The sequence below is a fragment of the Letharia columbiana genome, assembly GCF_014066305.1.
Source record: "Letharia columbiana isolate WasteWater2 chromosome Unknown Sc0000012_s0, whole genome shotgun sequence".
Classification (NCBI taxonomy): Eukaryota; Fungi; Ascomycota; class Lecanoromycetes; order Lecanorales; family Parmeliaceae; genus Letharia; species Letharia columbiana.
The window spans coordinates 322,832-347,192 of NW_023501050.1; the positions used below are offsets into that span (position 1 = coordinate 322,832).

At 40.5% G+C, this 24,361-nt stretch overlaps 7 protein-coding genes across 7 annotated transcripts; 4 read left to right on the top strand and 3 right to left on the bottom strand.

Moving 5' to 3' along the window:
* Positions 1-1,479: 1,479 nt before the first annotated feature.
* Positions 1,480-3,480, bottom strand: HO173_004648 (uncharacterized protein; the record flags this gene model as incomplete). The annotated part of the gene is made up of 5 exons (XM_037306570.1): positions 1,480-2,194; positions 2,278-2,332; positions 2,403-2,528; positions 2,731-3,000; positions 3,054-3,480. 5 exons carry the CDS (start codon positions 3,478-3,480, stop codon positions 1,480-1,482), a joined length of 1,593 nt encoding a protein of 530 aa, XP_037166508.1.
* A 2,692-nt stretch (positions 3,481-6,172) lies between these two features.
* Positions 6,173-7,682, top strand: HO173_004649 (uncharacterized protein; the record flags this gene model as incomplete). The annotated part of the gene is made up of 3 exons (XM_037306571.1): positions 6,173-6,230; positions 6,322-6,758; positions 7,212-7,682. The coding sequence occupies 3 exons, from the start codon at positions 6,173-6,175 to the stop codon at positions 7,680-7,682; spliced, it is 966 nt and encodes a 321-aa protein (XP_037166509.1).
* Positions 7,683-9,273: 1,591 nt separating this feature from the next.
* HO173_004650 (uncharacterized protein) lies at positions 9,274-10,351 on the top strand (the record flags this gene model as incomplete). The annotated part of the gene is made up of 3 exons (XM_037306572.1): positions 9,274-9,327; positions 9,380-9,875; positions 9,954-10,351. 3 exons carry the CDS (start codon positions 9,274-9,276, stop codon positions 10,349-10,351), a joined length of 948 nt encoding a protein of 315 aa, XP_037166510.1.
* Positions 10,352-10,447: 96 nt separating this feature from the next.
* Positions 10,448-11,352, bottom strand: HO173_004651 (uncharacterized protein; the record flags this gene model as incomplete). The annotated part of the gene is made up of 3 exons (XM_037306573.1): positions 10,448-11,074; positions 11,136-11,155; positions 11,349-11,352. 3 exons carry the CDS (start codon positions 11,350-11,352, stop codon positions 10,448-10,450), a joined length of 651 nt encoding a protein of 216 aa, XP_037166511.1.
* A 7,087-nt stretch (positions 11,353-18,439) lies between these two features.
* On the top strand, positions 18,440-20,078 carry HO173_004652 (uncharacterized protein; the record flags this gene model as incomplete). Its single annotated transcript, XM_037306574.1, has 2 exons — positions 18,440-18,490; positions 18,549-20,078. The coding sequence occupies 2 exons, from the start codon at positions 18,440-18,442 to the stop codon at positions 20,076-20,078; spliced, it is 1,581 nt and encodes a 526-aa protein (XP_037166512.1).
* A 2,348-nt stretch (positions 20,079-22,426) lies between these two features.
* Positions 22,427-23,259, bottom strand: HO173_004653 (uncharacterized protein; the record flags this gene model as incomplete). Its single annotated transcript, XM_037306575.1, has 3 exons — positions 22,427-22,627; positions 22,700-22,830; positions 22,992-23,259. The coding sequence occupies 3 exons, from the start codon at positions 23,257-23,259 to the stop codon at positions 22,427-22,429; spliced, it is 600 nt and encodes a 199-aa protein (XP_037166513.1).
* A 286-nt stretch (positions 23,260-23,545) lies between these two features.
* On the top strand, positions 23,546-24,356 carry HO173_004654 (uncharacterized protein; the record flags this gene model as incomplete). Its single annotated transcript, XM_037306576.1, has 2 exons — positions 23,546-23,572; positions 24,189-24,356. 2 exons carry the CDS (start codon positions 23,546-23,548, stop codon positions 24,354-24,356), a joined length of 195 nt encoding a protein of 64 aa, XP_037166514.1.
* Between the last annotated feature and the right edge of the window lie 5 nt (positions 24,357-24,361).

Sequence of the window (24,361 nt, forward strand, 5' to 3'; positions counted from 1 at the left end):
CTCCACACATACACACCAATCATGCGTAGGATCCACGGACCTCTCCACGCCTAATACCGCTCCTTCTCCGACGGTGGCTCACACGACAGAGAACCCTCCAGTACCTGCCTGTTGCAGACATCAGAATCAGACCCGCACGCATACAACACTGCCTGTTCCCACCCCCACGGCCGACGCAGCTTCAGTTTCCGGCTCCATTTCAAAGATTGCATTACGTGCTAACGAATCAGCCACGCTGCGGGTTGGAGGCGAGCCGACCGACGGAAGAGAGAGGCGTAGCGGGTTCGGGGCCGTGGGATGCCACCCCTTTGGAGCGACGGGCGCTGCATACGTTGCTGAAAGGGAACGGATACTCGTCGAACGAGACATCTTTCAGCCTCGTGCCCGTGCTTTGGGGTTGGGAGATTAGACACAGAATCGATCGAATGGTGGCTCGTTAAGTACGTGGCGCATACGCGGCGTGTGAAACCTTTTTCATCACACGAACACGAGCACCACCTGCGAAGTTGTTTAGGGTTTTGTATGCCAAGTTTCACATCATTTTTGGTATCGTTGGTGCAGTTGATATGTAACCATCAGCCCTCGACACTACACCCTTATGCCGAAGGAGGATTATGTATGACAGATCATGGCTTAGGGGTTCCCATTCTACTTGCGTAGACTTTGTGGGTGATACGTTTTGAAGTCCTCGAACGGTGCCATTTATCATCTTGTCAGATGTCAGATGGTAGACAGGCAGATATCAGTCGCCTAAGCTATATCCAAAGTATTCTCCTACCGATACAAATGTCGTCAAGAAGACATCTGCATCAGCGTCTAGAGTCCTGTATAGTTCCCAGTGCGTATCGGCACGACTCTTCGCTATCTAGCCGATTAAGAAACTTATCGCGGTTGCGAAAATACAGCCGTAAAGAGAACTTGAGTCTCCTTAGGTATCATTTGGAGGCAATCATTACTCAGATGGGGAACCCCAATGCTATCAGTGTTGGCGATAGTGGAGATGGTTGATGTTGAGGCTCGAACCGTACCAGCTGCTACTTTTGACCCTTGCACTGCACCAATCATCATGCATACAGCTCTGCTGGCTCAAGCTCGTCCATAGTTATATGAGAATACGCGCGATGATCTTCAAGATGCGATGTTGTTTGACGGAGTACTCAGTGGTATGCTGGGTTTAGGGCTGTGGTGGCGCAAATGCACTTCTAAATGCGTGCTGTGCAGAGGATGTTTGTGTTTTGTGGATATTTATATGTCGTTGGTGCTTATTCATTGAGGACATAGTCATTACCAGCAAGTTTGCCTTTCCGTTATAAAATTTCCTCAACCGCTGGCATCCCCTCTCCCATTCGTCAGCCTACTCTCATTGTCTACAGAATCCCACCCACACGTTTAATGTCTTTTATTGTCCTACTGCTGTTACTTTGTTTTGTTTGTCTTTTACCACTATTTTGCATTCCAAAGCGTCGTTAACAGTAGATTTCACCACTCAGCATAGACAATCGCCGTGTCAGTATCGAATCCGCAAGACTGTACCGTGTTTTTCCCCAAAGGAGTTAGGCATTGCAAGTCGACACCATCGTTACACTTCAGCCTCCCAACAACACTGTTAGTGCCATTGTAGACGCAATTCTCTAGATTGTGGGGACTAAATGGCCCAAGATTTATTGGGTAGTCGGTAGTGACGCCACCTTCGTACTTAGGGTATTTCTGTTCGTAAGTTGGGGTCACTCCCTCGCAAGTGCTGAATTCCCAGTCGTTCGGCGTGGTGTCGTATTCAAGTGCCCAGCTCGTGCGTACCTGCGTATAACGGCTGTTCTCGACGGCGTCACGGCGGTAGATGATGAGCGCCAGTGAGGGCTGGGCAGTGGCAGCGGTGGATGTGGCAGCGGTAGGTAGGTGTGGCGCTGGTGATGATGAAGTCCCCGTGGTGAAGGAGGTGGACGGAGAGGACAAATCGTTACCCTCATTCACAGCCAGAACAGAGCGGTACGCTACAGGATAGTCTGATGCCGGGATAAGGGCGGAGGGGATTGCAGGTGTGACGGGTTGCGCAGGGTCGGAAACCACAGCATCACCAGTGACGGAAGTGTTGACGGATTGGCCGTTGACAGATCTGTCATTGTCATATTGCTCTCGCACGCTATTGTCCGCTTTGCTGAGATAGCGTAGCCAGGCTCGAGGGTACTGGGGATATCTGTGGGTGTAAGTGATGTTCTTGTCTTTGCTCAAGGAAGAAGGCTTGGCTCAAATGTGGGCAGGGAAAGGTTGGGTGCTTACGATCCAAAATTCTTGTACATCAAGTTCGCTAGTGTATAATAGACATAGTTATCATCTTTAGAATTGTTCAGCGCTTGCTTCCTCGATGACCTGAACTCGACGGATGTAATGTAACAGGGACTCACTGTTTTTGCTGGCAAGCTCAAGGCCTTGGGGCTCTATCTCCGCTAGGAGCTTACCCAACCCTGGCCCGTAGACCTTAACCTGCTCTGGTGCTCTCGGCCAGCCGAGCTCGATAACTTGGTCATCGCCTGAACGAGTGCGTCAGAAAGAGATCGCCCCGTTCCAAGTTGTTCCTAACAGGATCAGACGCACAGCCATGAGAACAAACCACAGCAGAGCTCCAGCTCATATGCAGCCATTCATGAAGCATGACTGAGGCTAGATTTCGGATCAGCCTTGTCATGTATGAAGATATAATGCTCGCACATTGGAAGACCCTAGAAGGCGTACCTTTACTTCGCAGATTTGAGACGTTGTCTTGATACTCTCGATTGTTCTTCACGTAAGTCCACAGGCTTCTATGCGATGGCAGAGCAAACCAATTAGGACAAAACGCGATCATTGGGTAGAGGTATCCGCGTTTTTGCACTCCGTAATAAGCGGTGACAGTTTCCGAGCACGTAGCTTCAATATCTTTACAGCTGAGAATCACATATCGGTTGTTCCACCAATCTCCGACACCCAAACCGGGATAGGCTAGTGCGGCCTTTTGTAAAGTGGCTAATCGAATTAGTGAAGTGAATGTGTCACTATAAAGGAGGAATATATCATACCTTGTATGTTTGATTGAAACGGCTGATTGAGACCTGGAGGCCCGAAATAGTCGATCGCGGCTTGAGAAGTGAAGTCAACGGTGCCACTTGCGTCTCTCTTCAGTTCGCCTTTGCTTAGTGATTCTGAGGCCAAAGATACTGCGTCATTGAGCGCTTGGAGCAATTGCGTGGTTTGCGTGTTGTTGCATTCGACGTAACTGATGTAGCCTGTGGTGACGTTGTAGGTCCCATCGGCGTTGTACACTTTGCCAGTGGCATTGACAGGATTGGACAGATTGAGACTTGTCGTTACAGTGAAGCCGCCGGAAGAATCAGGAACATCTACGAGGCTGCTAATGCTGTAAACATTGTTGTCTCGCTTCTGCACAGCGAATGCAAGTCGGAAAAAAGTGTGGAAAGTTAGGAAACAGGCAGCCTTGAAGGCCATAATCAGAGGTCAATCGCGGTAGAGATTTGATATTGTTACAAAGGGAATCGCGGGGATATAATGACCTGGACAGAGATTTCCCGAAGCTTAACCCTGTATGTCGTCGAGTTGCGCAGTCCAAATTTCATCTTGCCGTCTCTGTTGACCAGTATAACGGATCCGAGCCGTGAAGAATTAGTGAAAGTGTATTTGCAGAGTAACGGGGACATGAAACGAATAATTACCATCAGCCGAAGGGTTAAAAGAAAAGGCAGGGTAGAAAGTATCGAGGAGTAAGGTCGCGCTTCTTGTAGAGTAACAACCCTTCGCAGATAGACCACATCCTGATGGGCTTCTTGTTTCTAGGGTAAGAGATCGCATTACCAAAATCAGCTCTTCAAACATCATAGAAAATAAAAAGCACCGCAACACCATTGTACCAGCGCCATTAGGAATCGAACCAATACGAACCAAATACCCCCAACAACACGACCACAACCAACAGGCGTCCGCCCCGGACGGTAATCGTATGGGATACACGCTACACTTAAGCGTGTATCCCATACGATTAAGCCAATCAACGAACATTTTCCAGGCATGAATACCTCTAACAACAATCATCACAACTCAACAACAAGCTAAGTTATGAAGAGTCATCATCCTGTGGTGCACTTATTATCCGTAATTAGTCTTTGAACTTTACAACCGAGGATTTCGTTGTAAGATTTCATTTTCGAAATTATCGCTCTGCGAAGACTAGCAATATTATCTTGCGATACTTCTTCATAAAGGACAACATTTCTTCGTTGTACTCGGAGCATTCGTGAAGCTTGTGTGTCATGTCACGCGGACGATTTGACTAACACGCTGAGGTTCTCGACATCGAGTTCGTCAAGTGATGGCATACGAGGTGTGAAGAAGGGCATGTTTCGGACAAGCTGAAAAAACGCGCATTTTTCAGTGGCCATACGATAGAAAGATGTCGCTCCTCAATCGTCGCCGTGACTCTGGATTCCTTTACCTGGACCTGGATACCAGAGTTGCTTCTAATAGCGCTTCAGGATCAAGCCTTGACTCTGATATCTGGCCGGTACCGCTATTGATTGTTGCAAATGTCTGCTATGAACAGGACTGCTTCAAGGTCCCATACTACTTACACATAACTTCTACCCTAGTTCACATATTGCAGGAGACAAATGATAGGTGTGTGATCATGTGTGAAAACCCTCGCTTGGGTCGCTGTCTCAACTTACTGCTTGCGGACTGCTTGCTTTTTTTCTTCGCATTCGGAATCTTCAGCAAAGTGCGCTAAGCCTCCTTCGTCGCGACAATGCGTTCGTGAAAGCCTTGGGGGTCCGCATCGTTCCGCTTTGGCTAGGCGCTGCGCGAGTGAGCGAATATCCAGCTGGTCGCAAATGTTTCAGGCTTACAATTTCCCAATGATACGACCTGTCAGGGACTCCGTCTTGACCCAGTAACTATTCTTACTCTAATTATCGAGCAGTAGGGGGGTACTGATCTGAAGATTGCCGGTAAAGTGATAGAGCAGATACCCTTTTTCCCCTTTTAAAATTGTCCAACCCCTATCCTGTCACCATGTTACTCCACCTGTCGAGAACATTTCACACATTGGTTATCTTGTCATGGCTTTTCCAGCGTTCATGCACGCAGCTTATAGGCTACATAAAGAATCTAGGCAGATCCGTAAATCGTTAGCTTACAGATTAGCAATCCCACTGGAGATATAATATCAGTGCTTCAGAAGAACAATATCCTCGACAACGCAACGCAACTTCCAGTCGCATTTACCGTCAAAGATGCTCAAGGCGCAGAGATGCAGATAGGGTCGACACATACACGTTGTGTACTAGCGTGTCCAACAGCGATCTGTATAGCCTGGAACCTGTATAGCCCGGAACCTGGCTAGTTGGACGTCCGGCAGTGTCTTCAAAGCATCCCAAGTGGACCAACTGGATCGCATCCTAAGGTGATCCAACTTATCTTTATCATCTTCCACCAAAGGCGTCAGCGGCATGGTCTCTATCGCCTCCGAAGCTGCAGCAAGTCTGAGCTCTCTGCCTCCAACGCTGGGTGATTTCGCTTCGTCCGGACTCACAGACATCTCTCGTCCTCGGCCAGCACCAACAATCTTGGTCGTGTTGCTTTGGTTCGGCTACTTGAAAACTGAGATACAGTAGCAAAGAATTTGATACGCATTAAAGAAAACGCCTCACTCCCTTCTTGACTCTTTAGGCTGTAGAATCCTGTTCCTGCAAGGTTGCTTTGAAACACAGGCAATCTGACATGCATCGTAGTATCATCCTGTTTCTGCAAGCCTGTACCGGCTGAAACGTTGGTCGTGACTGATGTTGGTGGACTCTCGACTGGCATTTATGTTCGGGAAAGTCCGTTTTTTGGGCCCAGTAAGTTCGCGATTCTGAGGGCGGGTGGTTCTTTCCTCAGTCAATGCAATTTTCGGTATCATATTACGAGTATGGAAAGGCATTGAGTCTGCCGTCGGATGAGGATCCTTGTACGGAGGTGCAATACAAGTTTGTTGCTTTTGAGGCTCTGCAGTGCAAATGCGCGCAACATTTAGCATACCTTGCGGCGTATCATTAGTTGTATAATGCTGTCACCGTCGAAATATGGTTTCATGATGCTCTGCTACTCTCTGTCTTCCCCGTCTTTGTTTCTGGCCAAGTAGCAAGACATGGGAGCCTCCGCGCAAGCAAACATAGCAGCTGCGCCCATAGTGGTTTCTGCGAGCGGTTCGTGGTGAGTACGCCGTTTCTCAGTTTTGGTCTCACCATATATAACCACTATTCGTATCAACTCGTATGCTAATGATTATGATCTTAGGGACGGCAATGATGGGTCCGTGGTCTCCACTCGACATCCACGTTGGCAGCACTCCTCAGCCTGTTCGAGTCTTGATTTCAACCGCCGTAGGACAGAACTTCGTCATCTCCGCGAAAAAATCTCAAGGGGGCTACATCGGTGCTGACCCTCCGACCTGCTCACAGTCACGAGATGAGCTGTTCAACCTCGATGCATCGAGCACTTGGCATGACCAAGGAATATACGGTCTTGGTCTCAAACGAAAGCTTCCGGACTATCAAGACGAGTACGACAGTGGCGACTCTGGCTTCGACGCCTTGAGTTTCGGCTCGGCAGGCTCTTCCAGTGTCAGATTTGGTGCTCAGGCATTGGCTGCCTTAGCCACGAAAAGTTACTACCTCGGCATGCTACGTGTTAATCCGCATCCCACCAACTTCACCACATCCGACGAGCCGCAGGTTGGTCCCTGTCTTCTCTGAAACAGTCAAATAATACACCGAGCTTCTCATATGGAATTATGGATACTCGGCTGAGGCAAAGTATCGTAAGGACAAGAGACGCGATCGATAGCTTATTTCCCGCTGAACGATGCCAGGCTCGAACCAATCATTTGGAAGACTGACCTTCCGGCTACGATGCTTCAAAATTCGCCCCTTCTAATGTCTATGTTCAAATGACGTCTGATATATCACGTGACCTGGTGGTTTCAGCGAAAAAATTCTGAAGACCAACACGCTCCTTTCAGAAAGCATTCCGACTTTTGCTGATTCCTCGATCCCACACATCGGATTGTCTTGCGAATCTTGCACGCTTTTTGAAGACGCCTTTGGAATCACCTATGGTGGGAAAATAGTACCTCATCGCCAATTACGAAAACGCCAATTTCTCTATCTCTCAGAGTTTCTGGACAGAAGACAACGTCAATGCCATATCGTCACCAGCGCAAATCGTGGCGATTGCTCCAGTCAACGGTATATCCGGATAGGCAACGGCCACAGGCACTATTACACCACACCCAGGTCTCAAAATCTCGACTGGAGCGATTCCAGGCATCGTCATGTCTGCCGCCTTTCTTCGCATCATCGCAGCGAGCACGTCTTTTGGCATTGCACGAAAACGCCGCAGAAAGAAGAGAAAAGCGGACTCAAAAAACAGAAAAAGACGTCGACCCTTTCAACAGGCCGAACTGGACGGGAAGGGCAAAGCCCGAAGTAGACCTTTCATCAAAGACGGAGATGCAAGGCGGTGATGTCTGCCTATCAGCGTTCGACAAACAAAGGACCGAAGGCGAAGGGAGCAACGTAAGTGCTGAACTGAAAGGAGATGCGCTTGTCGCGGTGGACGTGTGCACGAGACCAGTAGAACTGGCCGAGTTGGATTAAATCATGGCATGCAAAATTGGACGCCAACCTCTGTCAAAACAGAGCGGGCTGAGTGGTCTCAGCTGTGGATACATACTGGCTATCTTTCGTTACCGAAGGCGTGAAGTATCGCCACCTAGCTGATTGACAATTTTGAAAATCACGTCGGTGTCGTGAGGATAGTGTGCTTAGCTATTAGCATAAGGTAGCTGTTTTCCGTAGGGGTGCCTTGGCCGGTCCACGAATGGAGAAGCAGAGGTAGAGGTAGAGGCAGAGGCAGAGGCAGAGGCAGAGGCAGAGGTAGAGAGAGATAGAGGTAGAGGCAGAGGCAGAGATAGAGGTAGAGGCAGAGGCAGAGGCAGAGGCAGAGGCAGAGGCAGAGGCAGAGGCAGAGGCAGAGGCAGAGGCAGAGGCAGAGGCAGAGGCAGAGGCAGAGGCAGAGGCAGAGGCAGAGGCAGAGGCAGAGGCAGAGATAGAGGCAGCGATAGAGATAGTAGTAGTAGTAGTAGTAGAAGTAGTAGTAGTAGTAGTAGAAGTAGTAATAATAGTAGTAGTAGTAATAAGTAGTAGTAGTAATAGTAGTAGTAGTAGTAGTAATAGTAATAGTAGAAGTAATAGTAGTAAGTAGTAGTAGTAAAGTAATAAGTAATAGTAGAAGTAGTAATCATCTATAAATCTAAAAAGTAAATTTTTATACGATTTTCGTCGAGTTCGTATTATAGAAGTACGATTTAGTCTATTAAATAGACTTTATCTATATTTAACTCTTTTATTAATTTATTAGTTTAGTAACTTTAAAAAAATTTAGTAACTTTAAAAATTTTACGTAATATACTCTAATAGTACTCTAAGTACTATTCTAGTATACATATAATATTAATATATATTATTATTAATAGTACGCTATATTAGTAGTATTATCTAGCGACTAATTTTATTAAATCGTTTAATTCTATAGCTAAATTTGAGTTAGCGTTAATACTAGTTATCGTAGAATCTTATCATCGTAATATCGATTATTAGAACTTTTCTTTTTTTATACGTATTGCTGCTAAACTAATAGAACTAATAGAAAAGATTAGAATAGTTATTAAACCGGCGGAATTTTGGCTGATTTTTGAGATAGTTGCTGAATCGGCGGAATTCTTAATTTCAGCCCTATTCGCAAGATCAGCAATTTGAAATTTAGTAGAAACTTTTTAGATTAGTAGATGATAGTAGTAGAAAATAAAAAGTATTATAATACTATTATATTAGCGTTATTAGAAATCGAATCTAATACGAAGTAAATGCCTCTAATAATATAAAGTAAGGTATCTTATCTTAGGTACGTGTGACGCGTTAGTCCCAAATTGTCCTAGTGCATCAGCATGGGTTTTTTTTGGTCAAATTGATCTTGCCAAGATCCTCCGAAAGTCCTTCACGAAGTCCTCGATATTCCCTGGAATGGCTGCGTATGATTTCTCCTCTTATGTAGCGCTGTTAAAGATATAGAAATTGCTCGAAGATCAGGCTTGTCTAAGGAACCGTCAAGAGATGAAAGGCTGGACCGAGCTTTTATGCCAAGGTTGCATAAATGAGACATTGTCCAATCACCCAAAGTACTTCCAAGATGCCCGACCCTTCTTTGCTTTTGCAGACTTTCTTCATTCTGTCTGCTTTTACGGTACAGGGTCTATTCCACAGGCGTACTTCATCTCTGATGTTTGCATGTCTAGGTCTTATTGCTGAACAGCATTCCTGCTGTCAGGGCACGCTACATTGCATACGGTTCGCGAGCAATACCAGTCAAGAATAGTGATCAGTGTCATCATGGAACCAACAAACCTGCCGAGAAACGTAACGCACACGCGAGTAAGACACTGGAATGGCTTCTCGAGCGTTTAGATGCTATACAGGTGCCTCATAGATGGTTCCAACATTTCTATATTATCTCGGTGTGCTCTTCCCTGTTCTGGGGGGTGCAGATTCTTGCGAAAGGATTTGTGCTGGAGATGCTATGTCGGAGCGTAGGGCCCAACACTCAAGCCAACGGCATGACAGTGGATCAGGTTGTCTTGACTTGGTCTCTTGTGACCGTACAAGGAATTCGGAGGCTTCTCGAGACTAGCTTTCCCGTCAAGTCATCCAGGTCGAACATGTGGTTCGTCCATTGGCTGCTTGGCATAGCATTTTATCTGGCTCTAGGTGTTTCGTGTTGGATCGAAGGAGCAGGTATGTCGCATCACCCTGTAGTATCATTCGCGAAGCACTGATGGCTTTCATCAATCTTGACTAAGCAACCGTCTCCAGACGCCTTGCTCTCCGCAGAACCGATCACCTCCAACACCACCCTCTCCGCACTATCTCTAAAAGCAATCATCGGCATTCCAATCTTTGTACTGGCGTCCGGTGTACAGCATGACTGCCATGCTTATCTCGCTTCGTTACCAAAGTACACACTCCCGGTACACCCTATATTTCAGAGCTTTATCTGCCCTCATTACACAATGGAGTGTCTGATCTATTTGTCTTTGGCTTTCGTAGCTGCGCCTAAGGGTGCTTTGATCAACAGGACAATGTTTACTGCATTTGTCTTTGTATCAGCTAACTTGACGGTGAGTGCGACGACGAGTAAAAAGTGGTATGAGCGGAAATTTGGGAAAAAAGCGGTGGCTCACAGATGGACCATAGTACCTGGCCTGTACTGAGATGCAATCAACGAGCTTGGGCCAAATATTCCGCCAAGTCTTATGTAAGGAAGAGCAGAAAGTTTCCCATTCCGACCAGTTGGTGCCCTTGTGTCTTCACCTTTTTAGAATGCCGAAAGCTTTCCCAAGCTTCTTAACCCGTATCACATCCCTGAAAGTCAAACTAACCCTCGGCTCCCTAGCCGCCTGACCTCCTGCAAAAGGCGTCCTGTCTCCCAACAAATTCCAGTTGGCAATGCTGCTCTCGCCCAGAACCTCGTCAATCTTCACCTCGCTGATACCGTGCAAACAGTCCGTGTAGAGCTCCCCAGTCGTAATCAGTAGACTTCTTGGCTCTTGCAATACCCTCCAGCGTGGCATATCCTGCGACTTTTCGCCCATTGTATTGTTCTTCTTCGCCTTGATATCCAGAATAATATGCGACGCCAAGCTCACAGTTGCTACAACAGGGTAGTAGGCGTCGCCATCCTCGTGGGCGTGGATACCTTGACCGGGCAAATACTCATTGATCAAGCAATGATTTGGTGTGCCGTGTGGAGAATTATGGAAAATGCTGTCGATTAAATCGACAGGCAGGGACAGTAGGCGCGGTATCACAGGATCTTGCAGCCATGTGGGGAGGGGGGCGGCGAGGAGGGTGTTGGTGGGCGAGAGGGGCGATGGGTGGGCTTGAAGACGGCGATGGGAGAGGGTTCTCCAAGTTGGCAAGGCAGCATTGTTGATCTGGCAAGGTCGGCAGCTGCTAGTGTAGTAGAAATGAGATGCCAAAAGCCGGAGAACTTACTTTCTGTAGGAGATGTGCCTCTTCAGTCTCCGTGATAAGTTGTTCAAAGTGGGAACTTAGTACAGGCTAGCAGTGAGGGAATTAGAACCTTTGAGGGCTGGTTGTTTAAAAAAAAAAAAAAACGGAAAAAGGAGGGGTTTAAAAATAATTATATCGAATAAGATTAGCTAGCTAACTTAATAGAATTATAATAACTATAATTTTAAGAAGTACGCATTTATACTAAAGTTATTAATAAATACTATACTAAAAATAATAGATAAAGATTAGAAACTATTAATAAATAAAGTAGTTACTACTCTTTAGAGCGGCGATAATATTTATAAAAAGAATAAATAATAAATTTAAAATTTAGATAGTCTTAGACGAAGTATATAAACTAGTTATTAATTTAAGTAACTAAGATAGTAATATAAAGAAAAAGATTATATATATTAAGTATTAGATAGCTAGTTTAAGAAGTAATATATCGATAATTAACTATATTAGCGTACTAGAGCTAATTCTTAATATTCTTCTTTATTATTAAAGAAATTTCTATTATATTATTAATAATATTAAAATAAGATTAAGTATTATATAATAAGCTAAATAAGATTATTATAAAGTTATAAGACAAGATAATAAGTAAAGTATTAAAGAAGAAGATATCGAGCGAGATAATTATAATAATTAATAAATATATAAAGAGTATAAATATTATAAGAAAATCTATTAGAACGACTAGAAGGCTAGCGAGTAGCGATATATATATTATAGCTATAAATAAGAAGAAGGCGAATAGATTAAGAAAAAGTAAGAATTAGACTTTAAAGATAAGTAATAGCGCGAGAGTAATTACTAAAATATATAGTCTTTTACTTTATAAAGTAAGAATTAATATATTCGATATTAAAGATATGGCTACGATAATTAAAAGAGTTTAGAATAAGAATGCTAATACGCTAAGCCTCGATATAGTATAGCTAATTATAATAAGAGTTTATTAATTATCGAATTAGTATCTCTAGAGAAAGAAAATAGAGTACTAGAAGAAGATCTAGTTATCGATTTAAAATTATATAACTATTACGTCTATAATAAGTAGTATAGATCGAAGTAATACTTCGTATACTAGAAATATAATTATCTATCGACTATATATCCTAAAAAGAATTACTTAATATACGGGAAATACTTAGAAGAGTATTATTATAAAGAATATATAGCCGATACTCGTAAATACCCAGTTTACGAGGGATTATATAAGGCTTAAAATAAGATATATATAGTAAAGAAGAGAGAGATAGCGAGAATAAGAATAGCGAGATAATAAACTTCTTTACGATTTATAATAACGAAGGAGACATTAGCTAACTATTAAATAAGCGATTAATTAAATAACTACTTTTAGAATACATTTAATTATAAGCGAAATAAGGAATTTTTTTCGAGGCTAATATTCACGCGTAATAGGCTAGTAGATAGAGATAGAATAATTAATAGAAAAGGAATTAGAGGATTAAATCTCGAAAGAACTACTATATCGAATCTTTAGTCGAGTAAAAGAAGATATACTTTTATATTATTAATAAGGGCCTTACTTAAAAATAGATTATTCTTTAAAGTAGTAAACGAAGCTAAATAATATAAGAATGATATAGCGATAGAGGAAATTAATAATCTCGAGGATAATAGATAGTCTCTAAGTTAAAAGAGTAATAATAAGAGAATTACGATTCTCGTTAATAGAAATAAAAAGAGATATATTCGATTTATCGATAATTAAGAAAAGAAGAATACTTAGAAAGAGAATATAAACTCTATAGACTAGGCGAAGCGAGTAAGTAATATTAATAATAATATCAAGAAATAATAGTATACTCTTAGTTAGCTATTAATACTATAATATAATATAAGAAAATCTAAAATAATTATAATAGAACTCTTTCGATAATAAAAAGATCTATAATATTAATATAGTAGTAATTTAGAAGCTCTAGAGAAATACTAATATAAATACGTTATATTATCTTCTAAAGAATAGATTTAACTTAATCTATCTCTATTATAATAATATACGAGTATACTTCTATATTAATAAGAGAATATTATTAAAGTAATAATATTTATTATATTACTTATCGAACCTCTACACTCTTAATATTAAATTCGAAAATAATAGAATTATATATATATATAATATCTATAATCTCGATAACTAATAAATAAACGAACTTAACGAATTATATAAGACGCTTATAAAGTTTAAGAATAATAAATAAATTATACTAGGCGACTTTAATCTTTATTATATAATATAGAGAGAAATTAAATACTTATATCAATAAGAGAGTAGAAGAACTAATACTTATAGCGAAAGAATTCGCTATAAAATAAGTATTATTAGTAGAAATAATAATATATAAAGAAAACTATTAAATAATAATAGATCTACTATTCGTTACTTTAGTATTAATAATAAATATTATTAATTATAATATTCGAAAATAATTTCGAAAGCGAATTTAATTATCTTTTAATTTTTATAAAGCTTAAGCTAATTATTAATAGGTTAGTATTAATAATATATTAAAACTTTAATAAATTAAATATCGAGGTTTTAAGAGAGATACTCGCTAGAGCTATAATATCGAAAGAGTATCTAATTAATCTCTTTAAGAAATAATAAAAATCTTATTAATAATAATATTAATTATTAAGTAGCGACTATTATTAACTCTATTTAAGCGACTATAAAGAAGTTTACTTTAATTATTAAATTATCGCTATAATTTAAATTAAGATTTATATTAGAATATAAGAAAGTATAAAAACATTATAAATTACTAAAAAGAAGTTAAAGAATAACGCTTTTAAAGAAAGTATAAAATAAGTATAAAGTCTCTAAGAACTTTAAAAATAATCTAATTAAGAGAATTATTAGAAAGGCGTTTAGAGAGTTTATAATAGAGATATATAAGTCGTTATAAATAATATAGAAAAAGATTAAGTAGATTAGAAAATAACTTATAATATAGATATTATCTCTTTATTATTTAATAAAGATAAATAAGAATATAACGAGCTTTAGAGTCTAAGTAAGAATAGATCTTTTTATATAGAATATTCTTTCTACTATATAATATAGGAGAAATTAGATAATATTACGTCTATATAATATATTTATAAGTTTATCTAATACTTATAGAATTATTATAAATAAAATAAGAAAGATTATAAGTACGAAATAATAATATATCAAGAAAAAAACTATCTAATATAATAATTAAGGATTCTAAAGTCGTTCTTCTTATCTATATAGAATATATTAATATAAATATTATTAATTATAATATCGAAAATAATTTTAAAAGCGAATTTAATTATCTTTTAATTTTTATAAAGCTTAAGCTAATTTCGTAATAGAGTTAATATTAATAATATCTCTAAACTTTAATAAAATAAACGTTATTTTAAAGAATATATCTTCTAAGAATATAGTATCTATAAAAGAGTATTTAATTAATTTTTATAGGAATAATAAAAATCTTATTAACGATATATATTAATTATTAAGTAGCGATTATTATTAACTCTATTTAAGCGGCTATAGAGAAGTCTACTTTCGATTATTAAATTATCGCTATAATTTAAATTAGAGATTTATATTAAAATATAAAAAAGTATAAAGATATTATAAATCGCTAAAAAAGAAGCTAAAGAATAACGTTTTTAAAGAAAGTATAGGATAAGTATAAAGTCGTTAAGAACTTTAAAAATAATCTAATTAAGAGAACTATTAGAAAGGCGTTTAGAGAGTTTATAGTAGAGACGTATAAGTCGTTATAAATAATATAGAAAAAGATTAAGTAAGTTAGAAAATAACTTATAATATAAATATATCTCTCTTCGCTATTTAATAAAGATAAATAAGAATATAATACGAACTAGACTTCGAAGGTAGATCTTCTTATAAGAACGTTCTTTTTATTATTAATATAGACGAAGTTAGATAATATTAGCGTTAATATCAATATAATATATTATAAGTTTATCTAATAGATATAATTATTATAAATAAGATAAGAAAGATTATAACGTAAGTATCGTTAAAGAGAGTCTTCGAGAGAAAGACACAATCTTTAATCTAATTCTTAAGAAGATTCTAAAGTCGTTACTCTCTTATCTATATAGAATATTTAATATATATATAATAAACGACTACTATTTAGAGTACTTTAGAATATTAATAATAATTATTCTTTCGAAGTTAGATAAGAATTATTTAATTTCTAAAGAATATTAATTAATAGCTCTACTTAATACTATAGAAAAGATAATAAAGTTTATTCTTACTAGAAGAATAGCGTATCTTACAAAGATATATAAACTTCTATCGATTATATATATAAGAGGCCGTAGATTATAATTATATAAATATAATATTTACTATCTTCTAGAAAGAATATATTAAATCTAAAACTCTAATAAAGTAACTACGATATTACTATTAGACGTTTTAGATATATATAATAAAGTCTCTTATTCTCGACTACTCTATAATCTTTAAAAGCGAAAAATTAATATAAGAGTAGTTAACTAGATAGAATCGTTCTTATTTAATAGAATAATAATATTAAAAATAAGCGAATACTTTATATTAAAGACTCTTATAGTAATCGAAATTCCTTAAGAATTATCGCTATCGTCTATACTTTATCTCTTCTATAACTTAGATCTTATTAATAAATATAATAATCGCGTTAATTTAGAAATAATAGTTATCGGCTTTATAGACGATATAGATCTTTTAATAGTAGAAGACTTTATCGAGAAAAACTATAACGCTCTTTATAAAATCTATAACGAAGTTTATATAAAGTAAGCGTTATGATACGAATCGAAGTTTAATTTTAGTAAATATTAACTACTATATCTTAATAGAAAATAGAGATTTAGCTTAGATTATTCTCTATAACTTAATAAGAGATAATATATTAAGGCGAGACGCTTTATTCGCTATCTAGAAGTCGAAATTAACTTTAAACTTCTATAAAGCTATTATAATAAGAAGATTTAATCTAAGACTATTAAAAGTATTAATATATTAGCGAGAATTATCGAATTAATATAGAGTAATAATTATAAGAGTATAAGATAGCTCTATTAGACGGTAATTATTCTTATAAATAATATATTACTACTTAGTATAATATTAGCTTAAAAATACTATTAACTATAATAAAACTTATCTCTTATTATTATAAAGAATTTAATCTTAGATAAAGAGAAAGATAATTAAAGTATTTAAGATTATATTTATTTTAGTACTTAATATAAAAGTATATCTTCTATTAGTTAAATAATAGCTAGATAAGATTATCTCGAAAGCTATCTTATAAATCGCTATTAGTTTAATATATAGCGAGATTATTAAATTATAATTCGAGCGATAAAAGTTTAAAAGAAAATCTAAGAAGAATAGAAAACTAAGTTTATTAAAGCGATATATTAATAGATTTAAAGAATAATATAACGATATTAATAAGATTAAGAAACTACGCTCTTTTAGCGTCGCTTCTTAATTAAAAGCCTTTTAAAATAATAATTTATAAGATTAAGAAAGTCGTTAAAGAACTAGCTAAAAGATTAATTAATAAAAGTTATATAATAATATATATAGACGATAGCGAAATTAATAAAAAGATAAGAGCTTTAGCTATATCGTTAGATATTAATTCTACTTTTAATATCTATTTAAGCTTAAGCGATTAATATATAATATACTTAGCGAAGTTATATAATATTCTTTAAGCTCTAATTATAGTAATTATATATTAAATAAGATTATAATTTAATAGAGTTATAGTAAATATAAATAATTAAATATTAATTTAGACTATTAAAGATTTAAATAAGTATTTAAAATAGATCTATATAATATAGATAGTATAGATTATTAATTCGTTAAGATATCTCGAGATAGTAATAGAATTATATTAGATTTCGATGTATATCGATATTAATGATAATAAATAGGCGGATAGAGAGGCGAAGAAGACTATTAACTAGCGAGAGCGAGTAATTTATAATAAAAGAGTAAAGATAAATATTAACGAAATAGTCTAATTATTAATTATATAGATAAGAATAATATCGATAATTAAGATAGCTATTAGAGATTACGCGATAAAATAATAAACTATCAAATAGATTAATAAGAAGCGAGGCGATATTCTTAGAAGAATTTAATTAATATCGTTAAAATAAATATAACTTTTATATTCGAGAGTTAAGCGCGCTAAGACGTTGCTAATAATATAAATAAAGATCGAGAAAATAGATCTTAAGGCCTTTCTTTATAATTAATAAATATCGAATATAGAGAATAAAGAATACGAGTATAAAGCGAAGTAGACGACTCGATATATTCTTTATAAATATAGGCTATTTAGTAAGAAGCGAGGAATATAATAAATTAAAGAAAGAAGAAAGATAAAAGAGAGAGTTATTACTTATAAGAATATACTAATAAAACTACGCTACGCCTCTATAGCGACGGACTTTATAAGAAGTATTAGACTTATTAAGTAATATTAAGCCCTTAATAAGAACTAATAATAAGGATTTACTAGAGTAAGCGGTTAAAAAGAAGAATACGATTAAGACGAAAGGGCCTTAGCGATATAGAATATACCTCTTTTTAAGGATTAAGTATTTAAGACGTAGAACTATAACGGTGACTTATATAGCCTTATTTATTTGAGATTATATAATTAGCTAAAAGGATCAGATAGATTACGTAATTCGCATAGTCGGCCACTAGGGGAAAACTTCAAGGGGAAAAAAAAAAAAAAAAAAAAAAAAAAAAAAAAAAAACCACCCCCCAAAATAAAATAAATTTTACAAAAAAAAAAAACAAAAAAAAAAAGGTAAAGGGGAAAAAAAAAAAAAAAAAAAAAAAAAAAAAAAAAAAAAAAAAAAAAAAAAAAAAATTTTTTTTTTTTTAAATTAAAAAAAATAAAAAAAAAAAAAAAAAAAAACATTCTCTACAAAGGGGTGTCAAGCATCTGCATTTTTGGGCGAGTGGTATTTGCCTACGTCTGGAGTTCCGCCCACTTCCTCGACGACTCGTTCTGTTTGGAGGATTCGCCACTATGCAGCGTGCATCACCGAGTCGCTCATTCCTCTCTGCTCACTGGCTTGATTCACCGCCAGCACAGTCGATTTGCAGCCACACATCTTAAGACAAGTCGAAAAGAGTTTCCCCCAAAACTCACGACGAGCATCACCGAACCCCACCCCCATCAGGCTGTGATACGATGCGGCACATGGCTCGTGACACATATTGGGCTGGGCCCCTAAAATTCCTTGTGAGTAGACGATGCTGCGGTCGCAGATATTTACTGACCATTTCTTCAACCATTACAGCTATCCTTCATGGATGCTGCTGCAACCGCTGCCGGCTGGCTGTCCTTTATGGTCACTGCAGTCGGGCTTGGTTCTCTCATCACTCAAGCGAGTGCTATCCAGGACCGTTTAGATCCATACCACACCTCTCGGACTGAGGAGCACTTGGGAAATTGGATCAAACGTCAGCCCAGGAAGGCATGGAATCGAATTGCGCAGCCCACACCGGTCGGTCCTTTCATGTATGCAAAGCTCACTGATGGGTTCTGTGGTTTCAATGTCATCGCCGTTAGCAGACTCCCGCTGGAGAAGCCTGGAAAAGCCAGCTGGACCGCTCTTCTTGCGGTTTTTCACCAGCGAGCACCGTCTCCAGTCTACGGGGCAGACGCTAAGACCGAACTTGCTGCTGAGCATTTGGAGAAGAGGCCGACTTCCTGCACAATTACTATTGAACCCGATTTGTGCCCCCGTCATGAACTACAGTCATGGGCATCTCTGCAGGCTCGTCCTCTCACACTTCATGGTTCGACAACGTGCATCGTGATCTCCCGCACTACGCTGATCACGATCTTTGCTCTCTGCAATGGCCGAACAATGTTCCGCTACAGTGACGCTAGCGGTCACCGGGCCTCGTATGCCTCATATTGTGGGCACTTCTATATCGAATGGCCTCTGGGTGCCGCTGCCGTCGTCCACTTCCACCCTCACGACTCTCATAACACATCGACAGACGTCTATCCTTTGACGTTCCGGGTGCGAGTGAACAAATGTGTCCAGATGATGGCCGGAGTCATCACTTCAGCTGATGGGACGTCATTCCAATGTGCTTTCCCAGGTCGAAAGCCACCTGGAACCTGGATGTTGGAGTATCAACGCAAAGGATTTCCAGGCGCACATGGAAGCCGGCATCTCTACAACTTAATGGGTGGTAAAGTATACGAAGTCGACTTTCTCTTAGCCCGACGAATGGATGAAGAGCGTCCGTCTGGTGCCATTGAGCTTCGTTTGCCGAGTACAGAGAAAAACATTCAAGTATCAATGCTCGTTCCAACGATGGAACAAGGAATACTGGAACATACATTGGATTGCTTGCCTTGGTCTTCTCTGTCGTGGTCTATCCACCGCGGTCTTCGCGACATTCTTGTTGCATACGCCAAACCGACAATGGACGAACTCCGTCCAAACATAGCATCAAGGCTTCGTGAATTCATCCACGAGCAGCCACAGCGGCTTGAAGCAAATGGATGGTCGGCGGAGTTCGTCAGAGGGGCTATGGCTGAACTCGCTGCCAGCTCTGTTCTCGCCGGTAGTGGGAACTCTGGAGACTCGGTGAGAGTGGTGACAGATGCCGCGTTACTTCTCTCAGACAAAGATCCGTCAGTACTAGACGAGACGAATTTTTGGAGAGAGGAACGACACAGTTTGAGCAAAGGATCGGCGCTATCAACGAGTGCAATCATCGCGCTTACGAAATGTTTTGTGTTGGAATGGAGCAATGAATTCGATTATCAGATGTACCATGACTTACCTCCGGAGCTACTATTTCATTAACCTTGACCCAAGACATCTGCTCTTTCTTTGGCGCCAGCATACACTCATCCTGCTTTGCAACTATGATGATGAATGAGGATCTACCTACTAGAAAGCAAGGGTTCCGACTTGTGTTCACGCCGAAGTTCCCAATCGTGGACACGTCCGGCCTACTTTACGTCTTACATCTCATGGCTCCACTGCGGGCACTGTGATCTCGTGTACACGTTCATTAAGGTCGAATGATGTTCGGTAGCCGTAATGCCAGCCTATAGGTTCCAATCATGGCGCGAAGAGCGTCGAGACCCACCATCTCCGTACCATGTGGCTCAATCAGTATCCCTCACACGCAATTTCAACTCATCGTCCCCATCACAATGACCAAGGCACACTTATTGCATCGAATCTATAGCCTACAGCAAAAGTTGCTGAGGTCGGGGTCCAGATCCATTAGTTTAGCTCGCGAGCTCGCTAATTTGCTTGAGGCTGGCCTATCTTATGAAACCATCCACAAGCTTCAGGATTCTTTATTACGTATCTCTTCCCAGCATTTGAACATGCTCAGGTTTGCTACAAGACATTGAGATTTCCAAAAGAGCGCACATGATTCATGACATGGTAGGATATCAATATCAGTAATGGTACAAGGTATTGATTCTTCTATCTGTCTGCAAGATTGTACTACGCCAAGCCGACTGAATAGAGCCTGATAACATGATGCAAGGCTGGCGATCTTGCTATCGAGCTACTATCCTTCTGAATCCACCCCGTGACAATCCAGCTCGTTGAGACGCGTTCTCGGACAATATTCAGTCTTTGTAGAGAGACCTATGATGATCTGAACCAAATAGAATCACGGTCGCAGGTATCATTCATTGTACGCCTTCTCAAGAGAAGGCTAGGATGCATGTTCTTCTATTTTCTGCCTTCCATGATGCTTTCTCTCGCTGATCTTTTTCCCCCACGTTCTTTCGATGCCAGGCTGGTTGTCTAATCAGGTCTAATTCCTGAGAGCATTTATATACATCAGCTCCTCCATCTCCGCTATTGAAGATCATCATGAGCCCAGAGGCATCTTGGATCTCCCGTCAAAACGCTACTCTTTCCAAAAAGATTTCATCTCCAAAGTGATCAGGATCTCGTCTCTCAAAAGACGATGTCCGCCCCATTCAAGCGGTCTCATCGAATCTTCACAGCGGTATCCTTTGGGCGCAGTCCCGCAACATGCAGCGCTCTGTAGTCAAAAAACTCCATAATCGACTGTTGATTGAAAATGATTATATATTTCCATGACCGCAGCATATGTATATCTCCAAATCTAAGCGAGAGGCTAAATCCTTCAAGAACATTGTCAAGTTAACGATAGACTGGACCCTGCCTTTCTGCGTCCTTGCTGAGGATTTCACGATGGCTTGCATGAGGCACGGCGTAGAGTCTTATTTGTCCTATATTACAATGAGTTGAAGGGCGCAGACCAGGTGAAATTTCAAAAAAATATTCTGAGATGCACCTTTCTTTGACTACTTTCTCGGCGTATCTGAACTAGGCTAGCGCTCTTGTAAAGATGGCCAGTCTAACGCATAGCGAAATGCAGTATCTACTTGCACACGCCTCAGAGGACCGGGGTGCAAATGTCATCGCCGCCGTTGCAACATGTCTTTGCCTTGCGTTCATCGTGGTTGGGTTTAGATTGTTCGCTAGGAGACTGAACAAAACTCCTTTGAGAGCGGATGATTGGATGATGCTTGTCGCGTTGGTGAGAGCGCACCCACGAGATCTTTGATCAGCATGAAGTGCTAAAATGTGCCCCCATCTCTCAGCCGCCTACGCAACCTCAAACCTACACTTGGTCCGCTTCGGATTGGGACGTCACTCAAACACCCAGTGTGTCAACCGCGAACGTCGAAACAGCCACGGAAGTCCTCTACGACCCGGCGATGATCACCGTTAAGTTCTCTATTTTCCTTCTCTACCACCGCTATTTTCCCGCGTCAAAAGTGCAACATCGTCCTCTGGACCGTTGCCGCTTCCATCTTCTGCTTTAATATTGCGGGCACTCTCGTCGTCATCTTCCATTGTTTACCTATACGCTCAGATTGGGATTCGAGTATCAAGCCCCGTTGCGTCAATCTTGATGCCAAGCTCATCGCCATTGGTGTGCTGAACTCCATTACGGATTTTTGTACTTCAGGTTTACCCATCCCGTTTCTATGGCGGTTGCATAGCTCCGTGATACATAAAATCCAGCTTGCGGGTATGTTCTCGCCCAGGAGGATTGTAAGTATCAAACACTTCCTTACAGTCCCAAATGGAGACGAAAAAAGCACGAACCATCATCCCCTCACCACAGCTTCCAGATCCAAAGACCCTCAATGACTACCACTTTGACGCCGCACCCCCTCAGCGTCTGCATAGCCAGTATCGTCCGCGTCATCGCCGTCAGCAGAATCTTCCCCACAGACGGCAGCTGAGTAAACACCTACCCGGCCATCTGGGCCTTTGTCGAAACCTCCATCGCCATCGTCAGCGCCTACCTGCCCAGCACTCCGTCGAGCATACAAGTACGCGATCTACGGCCCCAAATGGCTCATCAAATAGTCTTCCGACCAGATGTCTGGCGATTCGACAGGGATCGGGCTGACGAAGTCGACGTCGCCTTGGCGGAATGGGCAGGTGGCGAAGGAGCGGGAAAATTTGGCCGGTTGGAGTCCGGTGGGGAGGGTGGGGAGAGGTTGACGTCTCGTATCCTTTGACGCAAGATCGAAGATCAGACCTGCAAGGATGTTACGTTCAAATCAGTTTTATTGTCAAAGTTGCCATGGTGCTCTACTTTCTTTTGATCGTCTACCCCAGTTCCTGAAGATGTTTACTTAGCAAGTCCTCAACACAATGCATGGGTTGGCAAAGTCTATTCTGGTATGAAAGTCCTCCTACGTAGACCGTACTCAGATATCTCGGTGCCTTTTCGGCAGAACCAATCAATTAGTATGTCTTGCCCACATAACGACCAATCCTCCGGGTAAACCGGTCGGTCTCTTATTCGCTCTCTTCTCTGCGCCTTGCGGGCCAGAGCATCGACAGTGATATTCTGGAAAGTATGCCACTCCTCAGGGTCTTTGCGGCTCCAATCAAATTTGACAGGCAACTCAGGGTCTTTTGAAGGGGTCCACAGCCTCGCTGCGTCGCCAGCTAGGATCTGCATGCGGAGAGGCCCATGGCGAACGGAACGCCAATGATTGGCCCCACCACACACATGAATACCGCACGAGCCGCTGAATCAGGGCAAAGCCGATGTGTCCTCGCGTGCTTTGCCTCTCTTAGTGGCCGATGCAGTACCGAAGTGGGGGAGTACCCCGCTCGGTGGATCTACTTCCACACCCACACCACAAGACCCCGTTCTTGCGAATGCGTCGATCTTACTTGAGTGTATGTGGGGTGATACAGGAGGGAATGCTTTCAGTTAAGTAGGCGTAGGTAGATTGTCAAAGATGCAACGAGTCTTGCAGAAGTCGGAGGTAAGGGTCTTCTTCGAACAGCGTCAGACTTGTAGTTGAAGATGGCAATGCATGCAAGTACCCAGAAGCTATCGGTGACCTTGGAAGCAAGTACTTACCTTAGACAATGCAGCCTCGTTCCAGGCCCTTGCAGGGAAGCTCCACCACTCTACTTTACCTAGTGAGGCTTGGCATCCCATTTTACCCGCAATCCATAGTCAGCTCTCTCGAATCTCAGCTCTGCTTCTTCTTCTTCTTCTTCTTCTTTTCCTCCTGCTGCAAACCCTCCGTCGTTATTCAAGTTCCCTCCATTCGGGTCATTGCTAATCAAAGGGATTGCGTCGTGTGCTTTTTTGGTCATCTTCCCAATTCACCACGTCCTTCTGCGGGGTCATCTGCACCCTTTATCGATAGCGATAGACGATAACGGAAACGCCAAGCCCGGCATCCGCGAGACAACTACCAACACACCCAAGGCTGAGATAAAGAACAGCGAAGATCTTGTGATACCGCCTGCTGGCATCTCCCAATTGCTCATGGGCCCCCGTTGAGTTGTGGGTGTGCCTGTTTTGCTTCCATGTGCCCATTCTTGAGTCTGTCAGACGGATGCACGGCTGACCCGCTTTTACCCCGCCAGGCCCACACTGTAAGCAGCGAGTACTCAACGGCTTTCAACGTTGGCAAGAAACGCTCGTTGACAGACGAACACATTGCGAGCTTCGCAATCGCGCTAAGAGAAGCGATTGGCCGGCAGCGAATACATCGAAGCTCCAGCAGCTACAGGTGCAAAGGGTGCCGAGGCTGACCGGA